This window comes from Tachysurus vachellii, chromosome 24 (genome assembly GCF_030014155.1).
Source record: "Tachysurus vachellii isolate PV-2020 chromosome 24, HZAU_Pvac_v1, whole genome shotgun sequence".
Lineage (NCBI taxonomy): Eukaryota > Metazoa > Chordata > Actinopteri > Siluriformes > Bagridae > Tachysurus > Tachysurus vachellii.
This window is the reverse complement of record NC_083483.1, coordinates 6,216,220-6,240,916: the sequence shown is the minus strand read 5'-3', so window position 1 is coordinate 6,240,916 and position 24,697 is coordinate 6,216,220. Positions and strand designations below refer to the sequence as shown.

General features: G+C 40.3%; 1 protein-coding gene across 3 annotated transcripts; it reads left to right on the top strand.

The window, feature by feature from the left end:
- Positions 1–108: 108 nt before the first annotated feature.
- On the top strand, positions 109–22,896 carry LOC132839619 (coiled-coil domain-containing protein 81-like). Of its 3 annotated transcripts, XM_060860690.1 has the most exons (17): positions 109–417; positions 499–541; positions 945–975; positions 1,384–1,464; positions 3,738–3,799; positions 4,453–4,606; positions 5,765–6,024; positions 12,059–12,236; positions 12,476–12,584; positions 14,202–14,310; positions 14,762–14,908; positions 15,034–15,141; positions 15,235–15,404; positions 17,457–17,535; positions 17,813–18,039; positions 21,445–21,570; positions 22,536–22,896. In XM_060860690.1, exons 4-17 carry the CDS (start codon positions 1,386–1,388, stop codon positions 22,672–22,674), a joined length of 1,947 nt encoding a protein of 648 aa, XP_060716673.1. In that variant the 5' UTR covers positions 109–417; positions 499–541; positions 945–975; positions 1,384–1,385; the 3' UTR covers positions 22,675–22,896. The 3 variants fall into 3 exon arrangements, with proteins under 3 accessions (XP_060716673.1, XP_060716674.1, XP_060716672.1); XM_060860691.1 differs by lacking the exons at positions 109–417; positions 499–541 and having other exon boundaries at positions 964–1,464; positions 5,768–6,024; XM_060860689.1 differs by lacking the exons at positions 109–417; positions 499–541 and having other exon boundaries at positions 964–1,464.
- Positions 22,897–24,697: the final 1,801 nt, after the last annotated feature.

Genomic DNA, 24,697 nt, shown 5'->3' with positions numbered 1-24,697 from the left:
ATTTATACGACCAACAATACATACATAAAGTTATATAAACAGAATGTTAGATAAAAAGGAAAAAATAAGCCAACAATTTTATAACAATCATTTGATAATTGAATATATTATTATATTATCTATATTTATTATTAATATAGATAATGAAAAGAAAAACCTGTATATTCTTATTGGTGACTTTATTAGTAACACCTGTAGGTCTCATAAATATGATGCATGATTCAGGTAGCAGCAGTACTAGCTTCTTTAACAATTGACATTGTCTTTAAGCAGCTCTACAAAAGCATAGAATAAAAGATTAAGTTACTGTTTATCTCTAAAGTCTATCTCTAATGATCAAGCCTGAGGTGACGGTGATGAGGAAAAACCTCCTGAGATGTTATAAGGAAGAAACCTTGAGAGGAACCAGACTCAAAGGTGAATCCATTAGCATTTGGGTGGCACTGGATAGTAAATAACGTCAATGTAAATAATGTCTTTTTCCTCAACGGTTTGTAGTCGAATGGAATTAAACAACCAAGAGCTCCTGAGGAACTAAAAGGTCAGAGCAATTTCATTATAGTTCATTAGAGCCTAACTATAGTGCAGGTCAAGAGCTTCAAACAAACTAGATAGTTGAAGATTAGAAAATCTTCACCTGCTCTTCATTCTATGTCATGTTGTTATGGTTGTTCCTATCTTATGAAGCTCTTATGCATTTCGTGATAATTCAGAAATTCTCTGGCCCCAGCATACATCCCATGATCTAATAAACTCAGATCAGGTTTCCCTATTCTGATGATTCATGTGTATATCATTGGGGTTGTTTTATTATGGTTTGTCTTTTGTTTCTGAATTGCTCAATATGTGCAATATATCTCATTTTTAATAATGCTAGAAGTTTCTCAAATGAAAGGTTTGAGGTTTTTCTGCTATCCCCTGTTGATTGTGTATCTTTTCCACAGGCTATAATGATGGAGAAAATCAAGTGCTGAGGTATGAAGTAAAGAGCACAGAGTGCAATTTGTCAACTCATGCCATAACAATAACTTGACAATAACAGTAACAAATAAGGCACGTGCACAACAATTTTGTGTTTTATGTAAGTTTTGAAATCCTCAGCTTTTCGAATGGGGGTAAAATCTCAACCTTTAGAAAAGGCTAAATACACAATAACTAATACTGTAATCTTAAGAGAAACGTTAGATTCATATTTGCTGGTAATTTGACTCATATGTGCCAACTTATCCTCTAGCTATTGTCTACAATAACAATGCGGGAGTATTGCGTCATATCACCATGGCAACGTGTTTGGGGAATCCTGCGCTCGCGCGGACCAAACACGGATTGTAGACGGATTTTTTTTTTTTATGTAATAAATTGTTCAGATTTGTTCATTTTCAGCCATGACAGACGGCTTGCTTGCTGTGGTGTCGGAGGCAGAACGCAACAGCTTTCCAACTCTGTCTCAGCTGAGCGAGAACGGTAATGTTTCTGAGCCCTAAAAGTGAAAAGTAGTGATAGTTTGCTCTTGAATTGTTGCTTCAGCTGAAAATCTCATGCATGGGGGAAAAATGCATAGCAAAGTAAAATTTTTTATATGTCTAATCTATCTATAGGAGTGCTATAAACATACATATAACATATATTTACATTTCAGTTAGTACAAGTAATTAATATAAACAAGTAATCTAAATATCTAAAAACTCCTAATAATCTCAAAAGATTCAGTAAGTAAATAGGTGAATTGTTGCCTTGCCCTGTCTTAAATATCCTAAAATCACAATTAATCAAATCACCAACGTAAATAAGGTGTTAGAGGTTTTAAGTATTTGGAGGATAATTTATGTATAAAATCCACTTTGAGGAAAAAATGCAGCTTGGTCTGATCAGCTACCACAAACTGAGCTGGTAAACAGCAGGTAAGTTGTTTCCCTGCTTCTTTATTACTTGGGTAAATTCATGAATAAATGAATTTGTGAGATTCTCTTGTCTTAATCTTGTATTTATTTTCTTTAAATAAGTCCACAGTGTGGCTTAAAAAGGGCTATTAGGTGTATTAGGCAGCTGATCAATGGTCAGACCAAGCTGGTGTTTATCTTTTCCAAAACAAATGCAGTAAAAGATAATAGAAAGGAATACTTAATTAAGGTGGGTGCAAAAACTTTGAAAAGGGTCTCATGAGAATTTTATGTACATGGTGAAGTGTTTCAATTCCTTTCCACCAGCAGTGTTTTTAAAATGTGATTAAATGACAATTTATTAAGAATGTTTCAAATTCAGGCAAGAATATAAAGTGGATTTGGTGTGTAAAAAAAAGAAAAAGAAGAAAATCCTGTCAGGTCATTTTCCATCTTTAATACAACAAAATTCAAGTAAATACAAAAATCAGAGCAAATAATAATGATTTAGAGCAAAAAAGAAAAATCAATAAACTGCTTGCATAAATCTACACATCTTTTTATAATAGAAGAAGTGACTGTTCTCAGAATAAATCGATCAAATTCAGACTCATGTTCAAAAGTAATTATCATCAGCTGTTAACAGTGAATTCATTCAGATTAACCGGATTCTGGTTAGTTTTCTGTAGGATTTTCTTGCCATTAACTTGGTTTCTGGTTGAAGCTTCTGTCCTCAAAGAGTTTATAAATATGTACAGGATCTCACAGTCAAAATGAGAGGGGGACAAGAGAGTTTCTAAAACAAGTGGAGAAATTATTTGGACTACAGATAGGACAGGGTTCCCATGTGTCCTGGAAAACCTGGAAATCCTGGAAAATTAATGACCAATGTTCCAGTCCTGGAAAACACATGGAAAATGAGAGAAAACATAAATTGTCCTGGAAAAAATTTTGTTGTCCTGGAAAATTATTATTTTTAAATGTTCTTGATCATTTAAAGAACAGTTTACAACTGGTCAAAACAATTAACGTTAGTAACAGAAAGCGCTCTGGGATGATGAGTTTTGACGGGTTTTTTGTTATGCTGTTTAATCTCGCTGTGACGGATGACGCTGTCTTGTGTTGGCGGTTTCAGCTGCTAGGAATGGTTTAAGTGCTTGAATGTTTTCAGCAAATGGTGACGGGTAAGCAGGTTATATTAACCTTGTTAATCTGAATATCATGTGCAAGGGGAATGCACAGCAAACTAAAGCATGCATGACTGCATTGGCCTGAGAAAGGAAAGGGTATTAATATGTGCGGTCTTTTTATTTTATAATTGTTGAAATTTCATTCACATGACAAATTGTCTTTAAAAGTATAGTTAAGTAATAGCCATAAAGTGTACGCTGTTTTTAAGACTTCTGGAGAGAAGAACATATTACTTTAGGCCGTGAATCTGTGATGTTGTCTTTTTTTTTGCTAAATTTGAAATGTCCTGGAAAATGATCTCTGAAAAAGAGTGGGAACCCTGTAGGAAGGAGTTGGAATCCCCTGTCTAGCAAGCTGCCACTGCTGGGCCCCTGAGCGAGGCCCATAACACTCAGTTGTATTGAACGTACATTTTATACAACTGAGCAGTTGAGGGTAAAGGGCCTTGCCCAGGGGCCTAGCAGTGGTAATCAGATAGACAGGTGATTCAAACTCACAACCTTCTTATCAGTGTCCATCACCTGGACTACTACTACTAAGCTACTACGTCCCTCAACTTATAATCAATTTTAGATAAATTTTGAATGGCAAATGTAAGAAAATTATCATGAAGGACGAAGGAAAATGATTCCAATCAAATGTACTGTGTGTTTTATTCCTGCATAGATGTGGATAATATTTGGGCAAATGTGTCTGCTTTCATCGAACGGCACATGTCTATGCAAAAGGTAAGTTAAGTCTATGCAAGGTGAAGTAGAAAGAGACTGCCAATATAAGCAAAATTGATTACAAAAAATGATATTCTGTTAAAAAAAAGGAAAAGCACTGCTGTCAGAAATTTTACTGAATTTCAAGAAAATAGTCAAGTCAAAGAATGTTTATATTGATTCCATCCACATAAATCAAGTTTTATTTATCAGATATATAACCATACATAGTAAGACATGTAGTAAGTTGCTTTATGTAAGCGAAACGGAAAAAAAAAAGTGTCCTTGGAAAAGCAGCCAAGTTCACTGGGGCCATTTTGTGTGTGTGTGTGTGTGTGTGTGTGTGTGTGTGTGTGTGTGTGTGTGTGTGTGTGTGTGTGTGTGTGTGTGTGTGTGTGTGTGTGTGTGTGTGTGTGTGTGAGAGAAAGAGGTTCCCAACCATGCATCTGAATTACCCAGTCCTCAACATTTCAACTAAACATCTAATAAATGTGTGAGCAAGAAAAACAAAAACACTATACTCTGGCATGGGGATCATCAAGACCAGTAATGGAAACTGTGGTCTAGCCAACAGTGTACTTAATATGTCAGTTGTGAATATCATTTCTGTGATGTTCTTCAGAGCACAGTGCAAAAATTGTCAGGATGTAAGTGGTCAAATGGATATTCTTTAGGGAGTGTGCATTGCTGGCCTTGGAGTCTTCACCTTCTCCCAGCAGAAGTTGGATCTAGGCAGCAAGTATGTCCTTTATCAGAGGCCAGTCTTCATCTTAACTGAGAAACTTTGCCAGTCTCATGGCCTTAAACAGAGCAAACCTCTCGCTGCAGGTGAGTACACACATCATCACACTGCTACCTCAGTAATTTACTTAAATCTTAGTCAGACCATTTCTTTTCCTTTCTTTTCTTTTATTTTCTTTTCATTTTTTTTGTTTGTTTTTAACATCTGTACGCATAAATAATTAATAGAAAGTTAATAGAACGTTATACATAAATATTACCTATATATCATCACAGCTAAGACACTACCACAAGGCTATTGTACAAATATTTACTGAAATATTTACTGCTTTAGTTAACATTCATGAACCTTTTACATTTATCTTCTAAACAATGCAAGTAAGCTAATACATGCTTAGTGATGCGTATTTAATGTTAACTAAATATACTTGTACTAACATTTTTGATGTTGATAACTTTCAGATCTCTGGTATCCAGGTGTAAACACTGGAAATCACTTCAGTTCTGAATTTTGCCAGTTAACAACCACAAACATGTTTATTAAAGTGTTGTACATGTTGTTTATTGGGGTTTCACCTGCTCATCAGTTGTATAAACATATGTTAATGCAGTTACTAGTAATTAGTAGTAACTTTGCTAATTGGATTTGTTATTTAAATCTAATAAAACTATATTATAACTTATGATACTATACTATAACTATATAATGCTATTAGTGTAAAATAATCTGTGGTGTATAGTATATAGAATGTTTTAATGCTGTTGTTTCCTGGTTTGTTTTTCCTGGTTTAAACTTTTATGCTAAATAATTTTAGAGTATGGAACCTTAATTCAGAGTAACTAAATGTATAAAAGTTGAAATCAATCAAAAATTAAACAGAAAGAGTTAAGGTGCCATGTTCTACGTTGTTTAACACGTCTAGATCATGTAGATCATATTCATGGTCCTCGTATTGTTGTTTAATTGCAACATTTCTCATCATTTAATCTCATTATTTAATCACACTCAAGACAAGCGCTAACAGAAACAAACCTCTGTTCCAATACTTTTGGATGGTACTGGAACGAAGACCGAATTGATCTCCAAGCCTTTCTTGATGTTGTGCACTAGCTAATATATGTGAATATGGTTGTGTATGGTTAAAAGTTACACAAATACAAATGCCACAACATCCACTCATGTTTAAGAGTATTGGGGAAGCCGGTAGTGCTTTCATTGAGCTTTCTAACATTAATGGCACACAGCAGGGGACATACCGGTGGTGCAGCTCAATTTCACCGCCCTGAGCGTGGACAGCCCGTTCGAGCGCGACGTGGTAGAAAGCTGTGTGAGGGAGATGCTCCTCTTATTGCTGCGTGCTGTGGCTGCACAGCGCAGTGTCTTCCTTATCTTCAGGGGTATTGGCGTACTCTCATTCCAGCACAGCAACGTCAAGATGAAGTTCTACCGTGACTTCATCTCAAGCATGGATGGCTCAGGCACACTCCTCTGGGCTCTGTCCAACGTGAGTCTGAATTCACATATATCAGTTTGCTGTTTTAATGGGATTTGACTGAGGGGACTAGACTAAATCTCTAATATATACAAGCTATTTCTTGTGGAGATTATAAATGTTATAATGAGGAATCTAGTTCAGTACAAAGCTATTTCACTAAAATCGACTTTGTTAAATTAGTTAGTGGGTAGTTACGATACTTGTGATGCAGTCTGATAACAGCCAGTCTGCCGAGGTGGTTTTAACCCAGGCCTCATGTGTTAAACAGCAAAATGTATTTAAACAGAAAGCCAACAGCCAATAAATCATCTAAATAAAATCAGACAATGCCTTAAGGTTTTTATGTTGACTTTCTGCAACAAATGCAGACAAAATAAAATAATTTTCTTTTTTTATATATAAAGTGGACAGCAGTCCAGCTTCTTCTTCTTCTTCTTCTTCTTCTTCTTCTTCTTCTTCTTCTTTTTATTATTATTATTATTATTATTATTATTATTATTATTATTATTATTATTATTATTATTATTATTATTATTATTATTATTATTATTATTATCAGTAGTAGAAGTAGTATTTTTTAAGTAGGACTATTTTTAAGATAAATCTGCAGTAAAGATGTATACAGACATTTTGTAGTGAAGTGTCTCATTTGAAAATAAAATCAACACAGCGATTCATTCAGAACAGTGTTTTCCACTGCACAATTTTTATCTTAAATCAAATGTTTATCTCAGTGTTCTCTTAAGGAAACCTGTCTTTTCTTTTCTTTTTCATTTTTATAAGTTGCTTTTTTAAGCACTTTTTTTTTTAACAGAACTTAACGGTAGCTCACTTTACAGCTGCCACAGTCGTCATGTTTTCTCTGTGCATTGTAGCGTTGATGCCTGGTTACTTTTGTCCTGAAGGTTAAAGGGTCATCTTCACATAACAGGGAGCTCTCTTCTCGTTTTCTGTCGTGGAAACTAAATTATTTATACATGCTGATTATTCAGAATACCCTCATGAAATTTGATTCTTTAACACATTCCCATCCTATGAATCTCTGAAATCTTCCCACTATCATTTTTCCTACTTGGATATTCACTTTGTCAAGAACCATGATTGGATAAATAAAGCGCATGACAGATGGATGTCTCATGCTTTTATATCAGTGTGAAAAACTGTTGCCACATAAATTCTGGAATTTTTGATTGAGTATCTGAGAAGAGAAGCGTCTCCAGAGTATTAGTCGCTTCCGGACTGCAGTTCCCATAATCCCCGTTCCGAGACTAATTATGCCGCCAGCTGTCGCCTATTTCCCACCCTATATAAGGCGAACTTGAACTTGACCCTAGTGCGAAGTCTCGATCAGCTATTGCTATCCGTCTGAGCGTTTTCCTGTTTGTCTCTAGTCACGGTTTGTTACTTTGTTTCTGACTTTTGGTTTATTGATAGTTTGCCGCCTGCCCTGACCTTCTGCCTGTATTACCAACTACGATTTCTACCTTTGCTACGTTGTTGTGTTTGCCGACTCTGACCTTGCCTGTTGTTTTTGAGTTCTGTTAATAAAGCTGCAAATGGATCATCAGCCTTACGATGCGTCATTACAGGAGACTTTGCAAACAAACGTGGAGCTCTCTGCCCAAGCCCAGCAGTTCGCTGGCCACCACCCGCAGCTGACACGGCTCACCTTGCTCACCGGAGAGCTCGCTGTGGCGATACAGAATTTGCGAGGGGTCGCCGGGGCGCCAAACCCTCCGCCACTGGCGGTGCCTCCTCCAGCCACCTCATACACCTCATCCCTGCTGCGGATTACGCGCTGGCCTTCCGCACCCTCGCCGGAAGGCTTGAACCCAGACCTGCAAGCCAAGCTCGTCTGTCAGGACGAGGGGAAGAGCCTGTCCGAGTTCATGGAACTTTCCATTCAGATTGACAACCTGATGAGAACCCGTCGAAACCCCCTACGCACCTCCCGACCTGAGAGCACCAAACCCATGCAGCTCGACTACACGCACCTCATGCCCGAAGAGAGAGCGCGGCACATCCGTCGCCGGCTCTGCCTGTACTGCGGAGAACCCGGACACATGCTGTCTACCTGCCCCACCAGACCACCCAACAAACGGAACACTCCGGTGAATCTGAACGTCTTCACTCCCCGATCGCTGAACTACGCCCAGATTAAAGTACAACTGGAGGTGCGGGGGGAAAAGATTAAGCTAGTGGCTCTCATCGGCTCAGGCGCAGCGGGCAACTTTATGTTGAGGGAATTCGCCAGAGCCAATGACATGCCAGTAACCCAATGTGGTTCCCCTTTGGCAGTGGAGGTGATAGACGGTCAGCCGCTCGGAGAAGGACGCATCAAGCTCGTCACTCGGGACCTCAGGCTACAGGTGTGGGCCCGTCACCACAAAATCATCCGTTTTCACATCATCCACTCTCCTCATCACGCATCCGTCCTGGGACTGCCATGGCTCAAGCTACACAACCCGGTCATCTCCTGGTCTGAACTGCGAATTTTGAGCTGGAGAAGGACGTGCGCCCAACACCTCCGGCCCACAAAGGGGTCACTCCAACTTAACACCACGACCATCGCACCTCCCACCACCGATGTGCCCGGCCTCCCAGCGGAGTATCAGGACCTCGCAGAGGCTTTCAGCAAGGCCAAAGCCACCGAACTGCCACCACACCGACCGTACGACTGCGCTATCGAACTCCTGCCCAACACCACTGGGTGATCGTGTACATCGATGACATCTTGATCTACTCCGAGACCCTGGTGGAGCACGTCCAGCATGTACGGGCAGTCCTGAAATGCCTGATCCAGCACCGACTCTATGCCAAGGCGGAGAAATGCGAGTTCCATAAGACCTCGACAGCCTTCCTAGGCTACGTCATTTCAGCCGACGGGCCGCAAACCATTAAAGAGCTGCAGCGCTTCCTGGGGTTTGCCAACTTCTACTGCAGTTTTATCCGTGGATTCAGCACGATTGCAGCACCTCTCACGCCCATGACAAAGAAAGTGCCAGCCCGTCTCTCATGGTCTCCTGAAGCTCTCGCAGCCAGAGAGTTTCACCTCGGCGCCCATCCTTCACCACCCTGATCCGACTCGACCGTTCATAGTCGAGGTAGACATCTCCAGCATGGGAATCGGGGCCATTCTATCACAACGCCAGGGCCCGGCTAATAAAATGTTTCCGTGCGCGTACTTCTCTCGAAAACTGTCACCCATAGAGCGCAACTACGACGTTGGGGACCGCGAGTTACTAGCGATGAAGGTGGCTTTCGAAGAGTGGCGGCACTGGCTGGAGGGCACGCAGCATCCTTTCACCGTCCTAACTGATCACAGGAACCTCGAATATTTATGCTCTGCCAAACACATGAATACACGCCAGGCCCGATGGGAAATGTTTTTTACACGTTTCCAGTTCACCGTGACCTACAGACCGGGAACCAAAAACGCAAAAGCCGATGCTCTGTCGCGTGTATACCGGGAGCCCGACCAAGACGCGCCTGCAGAGCCCATCATCCCCAAAGTCCGCATTCTTGCTCCGGTTCAATGGGACATCATGATGGAGATCTCCCAGGCCAATGCACGGTCACCTCCTCCTGTTGACTGTCCTCCTACGAAAACATACGTGCCCGGGGACCTGCGCACAGCCCTCCTGGAGCTCCTGCATGCCACTTCCAGCTCCGGCAATCCTGGCATCTCGGGGACCATCCACCTTGCACAAAACCGGTTCTGGTGGCCATTGCTGTCCACGGACGCACAGGATTTTGTCAAGGGCTGCGCAGTTGCTGCCTCTGCCAATCCCACAGCGGCCCTGGTCCTACATAGCCATTGACTTCATCACGGATCTGCCTAAGTCTAACAACTGCACAGTAATCCTCACCGTCATCGACCGATTTTCAAAAGCCTGTCGCCTGATCCCTCTACCGAGACTCCCCACGGCATTCGAAACGGCCGAAACCCTTTGCAACTTCATGTTTCGTTTCTTCGGCTTAACAGAGGCCCCCAATTCATGTCACGAGTCTGGTCAGCCTTCCTCAAACAGCTGAATGTCAACATCAGTCTCACCTCGGGATATCACCCACGGGCCAACGGGCAGACGGAGCGCCTGAACCAGGAAATTACCCGCTTTCTCTGCTCATACTGCCAGGACAATAAGTCCGACTGGAGCAATTACATCATGTGGACAGAATACGCGCAAAACTCCCTCGTCAAACCCGCTACGGGCCTCACTCCTTTCCAGTGTGTTCTAGGCTATCAACCTCCCTTGTTCCCATGGTCCGGCGAGCCATACCTCCCGGCCGTGAACGAGTGGTTTTGCCGGAGTGAGGAGACATGGGACGCGGCGCATCGCCAGCTGCAGAGAGCCATCCGGAGGCAAAAGATCCAGGCCGACAGACACCGCTGGGTAAAGGTGGGGGACATCCTGGACCCCTCACTCACCGACGACTTCCACCAACCGCACCCAGATAGACCGGCCCTTCGGTCTCGGGGAAGGCCCCGGCGTCGCACGCATCCTCGCGTCGGGAGCCGCTCGCAGAAGGGGCTCTGTCACGGTTGGAGCACCCGCCTCGCCTCACGAGCATCAGCGCAGAGAATCGTCTTCGGAGTATTAGTCGCTTCCGGACTGCAGTTCCCATAATCCCCGCTCCGAGACTAATTACGCCACCAGCTGTCGCCTATTTCCCACGCGATATCTAAGGCAAACTTGAACTTTGGCTAGTTTCATACTGTACATGTTTGGCCATTTTTACACAGTACATGATTGGCTAATTTTACACAGTACATGTTTGGCTAGTTTCACACAGTAAATGTTTAGCTAGTTTCACACAGAACATTTTTGGCTAGTTTCATACTGTACATGTTTGGCTAATTTTACACAGTAAATGTTTGGCTAGTTTCAAACTGTACATGTTTGGCTAGTTTCATACTGTACACAGGGCTCTTAAGTTTTGAAGACAGGCAAGCGTGACATCTCCAACCCCCCCTCCAAATTATTTGTTTAATTTCCATTTATTTATTTATTTGTGTGTGTGTGTGTGTGTGTGTGTGTGTGTGTGTGTGTGTGTGTGTGAGAGAGAGAGAGAGAGAGAGAGAGAGGACTCCTTTATCATATCATCCTTTAACATTTATAATGTTGTTCCCATTCAAAACAGTTCGGCTCAAGCCCAGCCATTTTTAGTGTTATGATTGAGGACAATGTCCCATCCAGAGGCAAGCTGTTTCGTCTTGAGGTTTTGTTCAAACTGACCATCAAAAATACCCTCTAATGAATGTTTTTTTTCGTTGGTTGTTGCGTTTAATCTTATTCATATACAATATTGCTATTTTCTGATTGGCTATTGTGTAGCCTCTTTTTTGATTGGCTGATAAGTGTCAGGCTTGACTTAGAACTCCAGGGGAGATGCGCTTGATTCCTGCCCGGTTTCATAGAGACAGCGGTGTGGACAGATACATTTTGGGCGCTGGGGCATATTAGATATGTGATAAATAGTCAAAAAGTTTTTCTGTGTGAGAAATACGATGTGTGGCGGGAGAGCGTGACAAAAGACCGAAATGCATGACTGTCACGCTCAATGCGTGACACTTGACAGCCCTGCTATACATGTTTGGCTAGTTTGAGACAGTACATGTTTGGCTAGTTTCACACAATACACATTTGGTTAGTTTCACCCAGTACATGTTTACCACCACAATAATGGGTTTTACAACACTAAAAAAATGGTGCTAACCCTGCTTTTATATTACTAAAGTGAAACTCTGAAAAGCAGGGTTTATAGTGACTCTGTTTTAAGCACAGTGTGAAACCCTTCTCTATTCCCATGAGGTGCTTTAACTGTTCATAGATAAACATTATGGCATATCATCATATTTTAAGATACAACATACCACTAAACAATAATTAAAATTATTCTCTGTTACCTTTTTAGCTTAAGTGCTACCATGCTTTATTTCATTGTATACGGTTTTATGTCCATTCATTTAAGTAACAAGTCTAAACTGGTGCATTATAATAAATACAAGGTTCTGAAGTAAAGCCTCAAGTTTATTTTTTAGAGACCTGGAACGAGCATCTCCATAATCTCTGGGAAGCACTCAAGCCTCCAGCGCCTTGGGAGCTGCAATGCCATGACATTCCCCAAGATCTCTTCAGGAAATGTACTGAGAGAGGAGCAAGTGGAACATGAAGGTTCTGCCCCTGAGCTGTATGATAGACAAGAGGAGAATAGGAAAGGTGAGTTACTATCTTGGACTTCAGTTAGATAAACACAAAAACAAGTGTTGAACACTTTTGTAAATCATCTGTGTGTGAAAGTAACAGTGTATTTTTATATTCTTAAGGTTTAATTGACCATCATCATCATCAGTCTGTAGGAATTATTCATTTATACATTTGAGAGACATAAGCAAGAACAACATTGTTTGTGTGTGTGTGTGTGTGTGTGTGTGTGTGTGTGTGTGTGTGTGTTATAGAGTCTAGACCTTCGGCACAGCATGTATTCAGGCCATCCGAATGCAAAGCACATGGAAACATCTTAAGTGATAACCAAAAGACTGAGATTCAATTAGAAACTACAGAAAGGTATGTTAGAATGAACGTGTTAGTGTTAGATTCAGTATAAAGCTTGTATTTATAACCATATACTTCTATTTCTAAGTCCACAAAATAAACCAGCTGAATCTCCAAACAGTTACAGATTTTTATTATAAACATTGTCATCTAGCTTTAAATCCTCCTCATAAGATATCCATTATGTTCTACTCAGGTCAAAATGATTCACTGCTAAAAACTGGATCAGATTTATTTAGCAGTAATGTTGAGATGAGAGTGAATGACTCGTCCCAGTGCTCTTGTGTTACCCAACATCCCCTGGCCCTGCACTGTTGTGTCCATTATTGTTGTGAACCTGCTACAGATGCTACACATCTGTTAAACTGTACTGTACACTATTTTTCCAAACACTGTAGGTGTCCAGTGTGGTTGAGATCCAGTGAATATGAACCCAAAGGCATCTGATTTTCAGAATTTTCAAACTAATTAAATCATGTAATGAGCCATTCAGAGCCTGTGGATGCAGACAGAGTTACTCTGAAAGAGACATATCCCAGGATACAAATATTTCACCATAGGATAAAGGTGATGAGTCAAGACCCTGAGCACTAATGCAAAAAAATGACCCCTATATATAGAACAAAATTTGCACATTGATATTGAGCTCATCAAATGAGATGTCAATGGAAAACCCATTGCTAAGTTCACTAAATAAGGTTATGATGGCTAACATAGGCATGACCTTTGCAAACCTGATGTAATCAAATCCTTCTGTATAAGCCATTCTTATTCTGACCTAGCACCAGCCTACCTACTGCCAGACTCAATATAAGATAAACTGCAGCTCCGAACCAAGAGCAGTGTAAAAAGCACAACCTCTACAGGCCCTGAAACCAAAGACCTTGCGGAGAATGCTGCTATCTGTCAGCACTGTTCCATATCACAGTAGGAAGCAGAACAGTCTACATGCTGGCCTTTAGTGACCAGTTCTCACAGACTGTGCTGATTGAATGGATTTAGATTACTGTACCACTCAGAGGGGGTCATACTGACAGACTGAGTTTTAATTCACTACTTCATGGAACTCATGAAATATTCATTCATTGAAACAGTTCAAGAGCTGTTTTTAAATGTCATATTTATATATAAAAAAAAAACACACATAAGCTGATACTTATTATTAATTCTTTATAAATAATTTGAAATTATCATTAACACAGTGCTGCTGAAATCTCAAATCTAATTAGTTAAAAGGTGTTAATTAATTTTCTGTAAGCTCTAACTAAACTCCAATAAGCTATTGTTTAAACAGATTTTGTAAAAAAAAAAAAAGTGCTGTTATTTAACAAAGAAATATATTGATATGTTTAATGTTGATATGTTTTCTGGAGACATTTGAAGGCACACTGAAGGAGTCTCCAGTGCCAGCCTTTTATAACTTAGTTAGTCTTGACATTTTCCAACATGGGAAAGTCGGAGCACATTATTTATCTTCTATCTTTTGAACAGACACAATTAGATTCAAATTAATGTTTCTTTAGTGGTGACGTAAATCTGAACATTGTTCCTACATCTTTGACTTTCTTTTGACCTTTTTCTCCTTGTCTTAATTAATTTTGCACAATCTGAAACCCTGCTCAATTTTAGACAGCCTAAAGCCCCACAGCCACCAGATGGCACTGCTGAAAAAGCAGAATTAAAGCGAGAAGCTGCTTATCCAGGTCTGGCTTGCCAAGACCACACCCGGGCTGGACAGGTGAGACAGGTTCTTACTTTCTTTTCTTGAGCTATGAAACTCTTCAAACTTTCCCCATATGAGGGATCTTAAATGCTCAGAAAAGAGCAGAGGATCTCAAATGTTTTGAAAACAAAATGTTGAAACAAAATTCAATGGGTCCCCTCAGTACAGACATATTTCAAGAACATAATACTATAATACTATAAATAAGACTGTTTGTCTTCCAATATGTTGCCCCTTCAGGCTCAGGCTCCCTGCCACCCTGTGCTGGCTAAGCGGCACAGAAGATGGATGAAAGCCAGTGAATAAATATTATAAATTTTAAAGATTCCAGTAAATATTAAAGGTCCCTGCACCCCATTTTCTATGGATTTAGATCCCATAAGTCCAACTAGACTAGCAGTTTTAATTTATCCATATTCTAGGGCAGTGATTGCATGTGATCACAGACATCTGTGTTTGTGTGTAGGAGCTATGCTACCTGTGTATGCAGCGAGCCCAGCGCAATGTACCACTGTATCTAGAAGAGGAGAGATCCCGAAAGGACAAAGAGGAGGAGAAACTGCTTCTGCTTGCTCAGAAACACAGAGATGAGCAGTTCTTTGAGAGAGAACAAGTAAGAATATTACTAATTTCCCTGTAAATACTACTAATTCTATATAATTGCAGAAAGATAAAAAAAAAGCACATACTTATAATCCACACAAAAGAAACTATAAGCTTGTTTTGTGATGCTTTAAGGCCAAGCAAGAGCAGAAACTGCAGAACAATAAGAAGATGGCAGCAATTAATCTCGGGGTTGCTGAAATACTGAGGGCAAAAAAGTCAACAAGGTCGTCCCAGTTTGAGGTGTGTTTTAGCAATGTAAACACAGAGCAACCTGTTTGTGTCATTTTGGCCATAACGTGTTCAGTACTTTTTGTTACACAACACACTGTCCAGGGCTCATACATCTTTGGTAGACGTCCAGTCACTCCTCCTAGGCTCCTGAAACAGAGGTGCTACATGCAGGACTTGACAGAGCAGCTGACCCAGAGAAAGCTGAACCAAACGGAGAGATGCCAAAACCAGGAGTTTACTGAACGGCTGCATCAAATCCAGCTAGCTGATGAGTAAGAAATTAAATGTCTTGCTATGTCTGAGATTACTCACTCTCTACATCGAAAAACACAGACACCAGACCAAAACACTGTACCAGAAATCCAAATACTGTAAGTGGGTTTTAAGTCAGTTTTATTTAAAATAGTGACACTGTCATAAGATATGTAAGGTTCTAAAAATTATCGCACAACCTAGTCATTGTTTATTCTTCTTTTATACCTTCAAAATCATTAGGTACTAATTAAATTATTAGGTACTACTACGATAGTAGCCAACCAACCCCGGAAACTGGCTCACACCCTCTTCTGATCTTTAATTGCTGCTGTCTTTGCAATTTGGGGGACGCATCTGCCCTCATATCAGAGAGCTTCTTTGGGTTTGCTGTGTGTCCCATCCATCTCAAGATCTTCAGGAATGCCCTCATATGTGGCTTAGGCAGCATGTGGTGGAAGATTGTGTACATGAGTTATTAAAACATGGCTGCAGCCCAGAGATTATGAAAAATTTGTGTAAATCAAGCATTGTTTTTCTTCAGATATCGGAGTCAGTGTCTAAAGTCCACACAGAACTAGACCAAATCAGTCACCTTAGGAACCAGGATGATGGGACTAGACCCCTTGCTGTGGAACTCCTCAATTCCATCCATATCAAGCATAGCTTGCACTTCCTCTCAAAACGCCTATTTTTTGTGGGAGGTTTTCTGTGCACAATCTCCCTGAAGCATTAGATAATTCAATCAGGTAGATGCAAAGACATGTCAGAAAACTGCTAAACACTCAGGTCAAGAATCCACTTGATTCCATTCATCTTGATTTTATTTCATTGCTCTGTGACAGTCTGTCCTCGCATTTTCCCTGAAGGATATCCAAAAGGCCACATGGGCTTCAGCCAAAGAGAAATGAGGAGAAACTGCTAGAGGCCGGCCGGACCACTTTTACGAGCAACATGTCCTAATTTCAAATGTCATCATGAACATATTTTAAGAGATTTATAAAATCATTTGACATCTGTTTGTGGATATTAAACACTGGTACAAAGAGATTTAATCTGTAATCATTCAGGCAGATTGTGACATAAAAGTACACTATAAAGTACATTGTAAAGTAATTTACTGTTAACTCGGGTTGGAAGCAGATTTAGGGAACTGATTTTAGAGTAGTCCATGTTTCTGAGGTGCAGGTATACAGGAGAACAGTGGAGAGTGAAAGATGTCCGGACAGCTGAGTCACTGGCTATTTTCAAGCGGCGGTTGAAGACCTACTTATTCAGGAAACACTTCAACTAGCACTTCTTTTGCATTTAAAAAAAAAAAAAAAAAAAACACCTTTGACACTTTTTTCATTGTAACTCTGAACAAATGTTTTAAACTCATGGTATCTTAAGTATGTAACCTAGTGATCCAGCATTAATGTATTCAATGTTAGAGGTTTAAGCACTTATGTATGTCGCTCTGGATAAGGGCGTCTGCCAAATGCTGTAAATGTAAATGTGAAAGAAGATGAAGGGAGAAAGTGAGAGATAGAGACGAGGAAGTGATTCCCGCCAAGAGACAGGTGGAAAACTGGTCCACCATTTGAACCACCTGCTTTGTGCACAGTTTGACCGAATGTTGCCTTTGGTGGATGCTAGTAAGGGTCTTCATACTGTTAGCAGAGAGCCAGGGCTCTTCTTGCATCTTCATACCCTGAGTTTCATCACCATTGTAACACTTTTATTGGTTTGGAAGGGTATGAGGAAGGAGGACGTCTTGCTGTTTAGCTTTCATGCCACTCAGCAGACATCTGCACTCTCTTGCCTCTCTCTCACGCCTTTATCATCACTGTTTTCTGATTAGTGTTTACTGTCAGTATCGTATTATTGTATCGTATTATAGCATTGTAGTTTGGGAAATAATCTCACCACACACTTCCAGAGAACTCATACTTTCAAAGCTTCCATTATGGGGAAAGACAGAGGTATTTGACCAAGGATTGGTAAATTACTATTCTGTGCCACACTGTTGGCAAGCTCTAAGATGGTGTAGGAGGATGTGTGGTTATTAACTGTGGTGTTGTGTTTCTCAGGTTTGCTAAAATGAAATCCCAGGAATTTCTCCAAAAAAAGGAGAACATGAAGAGGCTCCAAAAGGCCCTGGATATCCAAGTAAGCGAGTAAACATCATAATAGAAACATGTAGTTCTGGCATCCTGTTTTATAAAGTTTTAAATACAGGTCAATTTTAAAGCTTTGAATATGTTTGATTAGCAAAAGTTGTAGGTAAGTAGTAGGTAAGAAAAGTTTAAATGAAATGTTTTTTTTTACTTTTATTTCATATACAGCAAGGTGAAATATTAAGCATCCAGGATCACAACCAAAACACTTAAGGTGCTCTTTACAAGGGAATAGTAACATGGCTGTGATTGTGTCTTTCCACATTCAGCTGGAACACCAGAATCCAGGCCTCCCTGCACGCCAGCCTGACTCGGTCGGCCCTGTGTTTGGGGTGAGGGACGGTGCTCCGGATTTGCTGGCCGAACAGAAGCAGAGAGCACAAAGAGTTGGTGAAGAGCAGCGAAACGCAGCACGGTGCAAGAGGAAGGAGGCGCTTTGTAGCTGGCTGAGTGAGCAGAGAAAGGAAAGAGACATGCTGCAGCGCAACCACAAGGAGTAAGTGAACAGCACAACCCGAACAGCATGACACAAATACTCGTTACATCCACACGTTCTGCTTAGTCCTAGTATCCCGATGCAGTACAATTATAATATTTTGAAATGAATGTGGGGGGCCAGGTGGCTTAGTGGTTAGCACGTTCGCCTCACACCTCCAGGGTTGGGGGTTCGATTCCTGCCTCGGCCTTGTGTGTGTGGAGTTTGCATGTTCTCCCCGTGCCTAGGGGGTTTCCTCCGGTACTCCGGTTTCCTCCCCCGGTCCAAAGACATGCATGGTAGGTTGCCGTAGTGTGTGATTGCGTGAGTGAATTGTCCGTAGTGTGTGATTGCGTGAGTGAATGATGCGATGGGTTGGCACTCCGTCCAGAGTGTATCCTGCCTTGATGCCCAATGATGCCTGAGATCCCCGTGACCCGAGGTAGTTCGGATAAGCGGTAGAAAATGAGTGAGTGAGAGTGAGTGAGTGAAATGAATGTACTTAACTACTTTTCTCAGTTATAAGTAATATAGGAACAGACATGCTGCAGGGATCCAGTGGGTGTGATGTAGAAGGATTGGAAGGAATTCAACAGGGAATCACTGTGTTTCTTTTATTAATATCAGTTGTTTGTTTTGAATGGGCCTTTCTAATGCAAACTGAATGTAGGTATTATTATTATGCCCACATTCTCCAGATTATTGTCATATTCACATCCTTCAGTACACGCATTATAGTAAACTTGACATCCAGACATGTAAAAGGGCTTCAGAGACAACAAATGGCCAAGATATTGTAGCTATTTTGGCTCGCGAAGCAAGGTAAATATTTATAAGTAATTATAACGTGTTATAGTGACTCCTAAATATTTTAACCTAAGTTGAAATTGACGGTAATGGAATTAACGTTACACTTATTTGGTCTGTTCGTCCGCCGAACAGACAGTGTAATCTTTATTAATTCTATGAAGGAGGTATCTTCCCGGCCAAGAAAGACTCACTTCCCTTTTACTTTATACCATAATTTAAATTAAATTAACTTAATAGAGCATGTAGTTCAGACCAGATGTTGCAGGTACCTTAAGTTTGTGAGCGATACTCAGAGACAATCACTTGTGGAACAAAAATATGGCGTTTAATGAATGAGACAAACACAACATAAAGCTAACTACACAAACAAAAAAAAGAAATAGAGAAAACAAAGATGAAAATAAAACACACAAAAGGAATTGAAATTGGGGAAGGGAGGAAGAGACTGGAAAAGAAGAAATTTGAGAAAGGAAGGAAAGGAATGGCAAGCTTAGACTTCAAAATTAATCACACCCTAACTGGGAAATCGTCACCGGAAACTTAAATTCACCTTAAGATTCAATACAAGGTTCATACTTAAAATACGCATCTAAATTGGTTGGTAAAGGAAACGGTTACTTGCATTGGCTTGCTGCACAAGAGTCCGGATGCAACAGAGAAATCTCTGAAGAGTCAGTTAGGGTCGGGTCAGATGTTCTTCCAAGTTCTCCTGAAGATCAGAGCAGTTGTCGTTATTGGAAGTGAAGCTTTCTGGAAGTTCCTTGAAGGAAGATGGAGTCGTCTCCAAGCTGTTCCGAAAGTCTGACCACAGATTGGTGGTGTTTGTGACATTTTAAAGGTCCCGAACTCCAGCCATCGTTGGGGAGATGGCCAATACTACGGCCCGGATTTCGGAGGGAAAAACTCCCTTTGTTTCAGGTGTCTGTGGGCGTGGTTTAGCTATAAAACTTTTAGATGACTTTAAAGTTTTATCCAAGGTGTATTAAGACGATATGACACCTTTCATGCTCAAATAAAATGCACCATTGTTTAGAAAATAAGTAACAGATAATTTTGTGGTCATTTGGATACTAAACATGAAGGGGAATGACGGTATAAAGGCAGCGGTACATTATATACACAGATCAGTAATCAAAGTGTAACTGATGTTACTACGATATTGTGTTCTGATAAAGGCAAAGACACAAAAATGAAACACAAAAACAAAAATGCATTTTCATTAAGGAAGTGAAAAATAGCTAATTTTGTATACATTCTGACATCAGACCTTAAAAGGACATACAGCATTAGAACAGGTATACATTAACATGCCAGGATCAGTAATTAAAGTATAACTGATGTTAATACAGTGTTGTTTCTGATACCTAAATAAAATACACCCTTGTCAGGAAAGTAAGGAGCAAATAATTTTAAGTCAGGCAAGCCTTAACAGAAGAAACACATTACAACAGGGTTACAAGAATAAGAATCTTAGAGTATCATTATAATTGGGGAGGAGATACATACGAGTATGGGTTAATGCCGTGGGATGTGGGGCATCTTATTCACTCGTTTTATTAGTAAAAGGAATGTCCCATTGTGTTGTGTGTGTGTGTGTGTGTGTGTATTCACCCAGGCAGGCCAGGGGGTTATCTGCTTCTCAGGGTGGTAGGATCCAGACATTCTGGAGCCAGTTGTGTGTGTGTGTGTCACCGTGGAATGCAGTCCCTCAATAAAACTGTAAACTGGAAATCTAAATGACCTGTACCAGACGCTACAATATTATTGTATACATTCACATTGTGTTTTATTTTAAATGGTTTGTCAAAAAAAAAATTTATATCCTCTGCATTCGTACCTCTGAACTTTCAGTCATATCAATCAGGATGTTATGATTTCCACAATGTTCGGATTTTCCCTGCTTTACCTCTTGGAAATGAGCCGATGGGTTGAAACAGGTGTGTTCAATTAAGGGGAAGGAGCAAAAGGTTGTAGGGAATGAGGTTACCAGGAAAGGAGTGGAGAGCCAGTGCACTAAAAGATCAGGTCATTCCTTCTAAACGTTATACATGGTTGCATAAGGCACATAAAGGCTCCTTAGAGTATGGCTAAGCTTCCTTTATAGCTAGAGTGATTAAGATATGATCTTAGTGAAATAACATTCCTTCACACTGACTTCAGTGAATTCTCAGGGAATATATTAAATGATCGTGTTGATATATTCTTGGAAAGCGATCTTTCCTATAAACATAAGAAATCGTTCAACAGTATAATGTCAGAGATCAATACATCATGCAGTGTACTGTTTGTGAGTTTAATAGATGATATGCATGTAAAGTTACAGATGTTAGAGGAAACACAGTGTTTTTGAATATTTTTAAACCAGATGTCAAAACTATTCCTCACTGAGATATTTATCTACAGTCTTTTATATATATATATATGATGTATTATATAGCAGGAAGTTTTTAAAGTAATTTTTTGCAAGGAAAATAAGTGCAAGTGATTTTGAAAGTTCACAGTTTTAAATCCCACCCAAACCCATAACCAATTGTACTTTTTCATAAGATCTGGTGCCCTGATTTCTAAAAATTTTCAATGAGAATCTGTCTATCTCACTTTTCACTGCTTCTGCAGATTGATCGCAGATCGGATCAACCATTACGAGAGGCTGAGGAAAGTGAGGACTGCGCTAGAAGACACATGGACTCGCAGCGCTGACCTGAAACACTGCCGAGACATGGAGGAGAGAGCCTTCATTAGGTGAGACAAAAAGAACACAAAGAACACAAAGAAATTTGAACGATGTATTATAAAACACTGAGTATTTTATACTTCTTTTTACAGCAAAATATTTTTTTTATTGTCATTTCGACTCTATATAGCTGATTCAGTTCACAGTGAAATAAAACATCACACTTGTAGAACCGGTGTATTAGATAAAGACACAGAACTACATAAACCCCACAGAGCTCAAAGTTAAAAAGTAAAAATAAAACCAAACTTACACTTAAATAAGAAATCTGTAATCCCCAAAGGGAAATTTGGTGTCACAATAAAACAACATAAAAGAAAGTACAATAAATACACAAAATACTCACAAATGAGTAAGAATGAATATACATATACAAAGCTGAGTAATTTACAAACTGAATTGGAGGTCTCTGTCCAAATGAATGAAAAATACTTTATGAAAAATGTTTAAAACTGTATGTGCATGATGAGCAGTTGCGTGTAGTTTGTGTATAAATAAACGTACAGTGGTCATAATTAGGGGGGCACGGTGGCTTAGTGGTTAGCACGTTTGCCTCACACCTCCAGGGTTGGGGGTTCGATTCCCGCCTCCGCCTTGTGTGTGTGGAGTTTGCATGTTCTCTCCGTGCCTCGGGGGTTTCCTCCGGGTACTCCGGTTTCCTCCCCCGGTCCAAAGACATGCATGGTAGGTTGATTGGTATCTCTGGAAAATTGTCCGTAGTGTGTGATTGCGTGAGTGAATGAGTGTGTGTGTGCCCTGCGATGGGTTGGCACTCCGTCCAGGGTGTATCCTGCCTTGATGCCCAATGATGCCTGAGATAGACACAGACCCGAGGTAGTTCGGATAAGCGGTAGAAAATGAGTGAGTGAGTGAGTGGTCATAATTAAGACGTAAGTAAAGTGCAGAGTCAGCATCACTTGATCTGTATTATTATTGCACGTTATGGTTTTATTGGATATGTTTGTATACGCAGGTCAGGTGGCAGGCTGCTGATAGATCAGTGTGAACAGTACCGCCGCTGTTTCCAGTGCAAGAGAAAAACCACCAACTGTGGTGAGAGCAACATCTGGAAGGAGTCACACTACACCTCTGGCTCTCGTCTGATGGTGTAGACTCTTCAACTTTATTCTACTCAACTTTATTTTACTTTAGAATTAACTACTATAATACTTGAAGTTCTAGTACAATAGAATTCTTAGAATTGGTGAAACTGCAATCACGGGATCCTTCTCCTCCTGTGATTCTCCTACCAGTTAAGACACATGCAATTAATTCAATTCAAGTTTATTTGTATAGGCCTTTTGTACAATTGACATTGTCCTGAGGAACTAATAGGTCTTATTACTTTTTTTATGCAAAATCCTGGAAAGACTGGTATCTGGTACAGATGCTGAAACCTCTGCTTGGTGATTTCTTCACAATAAAAGTGCAGATGTCCATCTTGCTACATGTGTCATTCTTTTGATGGTCAAACATAAACAGTCACAAAGAAAAAAACTGTAAAATATGAATAAAATATGATATTATAATATGAATATAAGTTATCTTTCAAAATTTAGTCACACTTTGCTATTATAACATGCTCCACACTTTTGGGAAGGCTTTCCACTAGATGTAGTGTGGCTGTGTGGATGATTGTGTGCATTCAGACACAAGTGCATTAGTGAGATTAGGCACTGAGGTCGGGGTGATCAGTCAGGCACTGATTGTTCTGGGGTGCAGTTGGTGTTCCAGTTTATCACAAAGACACTGAGTCGGGTTGAGGTCAGGGTTCTGTACAAGACACTCCAGTTGTTCCACTATATCTTTGGCATATTGTCATGCTCAAAAATGGATTCTATATGGATCTCTTAGTTCCAGTGAAGGGAAAGACATGCAAAGACATATAGAGTGTAAGAAAGAGAACAGCCTGGGAGATGTGAGATGGCAGACATAAAGCAGGAACCGGCACGGACATGCACACAAGCAGTGTTTATTTGATGCTTAGATGGCTCAGGCATAAATTGCTCTAGAATGCAACCTTTATCACGTGTGTGTGTGTGTGTGTGTGTGTGTGTGTGTGTGTGTGTGTGTGTGTGTGTTAGTACAAATTCTTGTTTTATCTGCATTCCTGGAAGAGAAGAGACGATACACACTGGATGGTTTCTCTCCTCTTATCAGTGATTAACAGTAACAACATTACTGGATGTTTATTATAACATTAAGATCCACAGTTTGTAGGTTTGCCTGCATTGTGTGTGTGTGTGTGTGTGTGTGTGTGTGTGTGGATGTGTGTGTGTGCGTGTTTGTGTGTGCGTGTTTGTGTGTGCGTGTGCGCGCGTGTGTGTGTGTGTGTGTGTGTGTGTGACAGATACAGTGACATGATTATGACAGTCCATCATCAGGATTAGTTTGACATCATTGCAGGGAGAACAATAAATATTATCACTCAGAGACAAAGCTTCTGCTGAAGTAAACCAGATTGTTAGCTTATGTGCTGTTATGCACTATGATTGTGCTTTTATAATGTTTCGTTCCAAAGTGATATTTGAACATTTTACATCACTGCTGAGATGTTGGACGTACTAGAACAGTAAGCAGTCACAGTTTTGCTGGGCCCTGTTCTGACAGAAATTACACTTAATGTGATTGGTTCTGATCTAAAATTTGGTGTTCAATAAATGTACAACAACCATTCAAAAAACCCAATGTGGGCTGCATATAATGTTTCATTTGGTGCTAGAAGGTGCTAGAAGGTCCAGCACCTTCTCAAGGATCTGTTGCTGAAGAATCCAAAATAATTAGTTACATTTAAAGATTTGGGTCCAAAGTAAACTCTTTATGAAAAGTGCCTTCTGATTCATGGACAGTGAATAGTGCCTCTGGGAAAATGAGGAACAGATGGTGTTACACCCCATACATGTCACCATTTTCTCATTTTTCATAACTCCCTTCAGTCCTCATAATCTTCATGCCCTTAAAACCCCCAAAACCCCAACCTACCTTAACCGCCAAAACAGTTTAAATGCGTCCATATTTCTAAACTCTTAGGAAGAAATGGTTTCTTCAGCAGTTCTTGACGGTTAGAGGCAGCAGCAGTCTGTATAGAACTGAGGCAGTATAAAGAACCTTTTAAACATTTTATTCTTTGGCAAT

Excerpts from the sequence above, each read along its gene's own strand:
- LOC132839619 (XM_060860690.1), top strand. The coding sequence starts at position 1,386 with ATGACAGACGGCTTGCTTGCTGTGGTGTCGGAGGCAGAACGCAACAGC. Across the intron at positions 18,040-21,444 it reads CTGCAGCGCAACCACAAGGA|ATTGATCGCAGATCGGATCA; the intron begins GTAAGTGAACAG and ends CTGCTTCTGCAG. Across the intron at positions 21,571-22,535 it reads GAGGAGAGAGCCTTCATTAG|GTCAGGTGGCAGGCTGCTGA; the intron begins GTGAGACAAAAA and ends TTGTATACGCAG.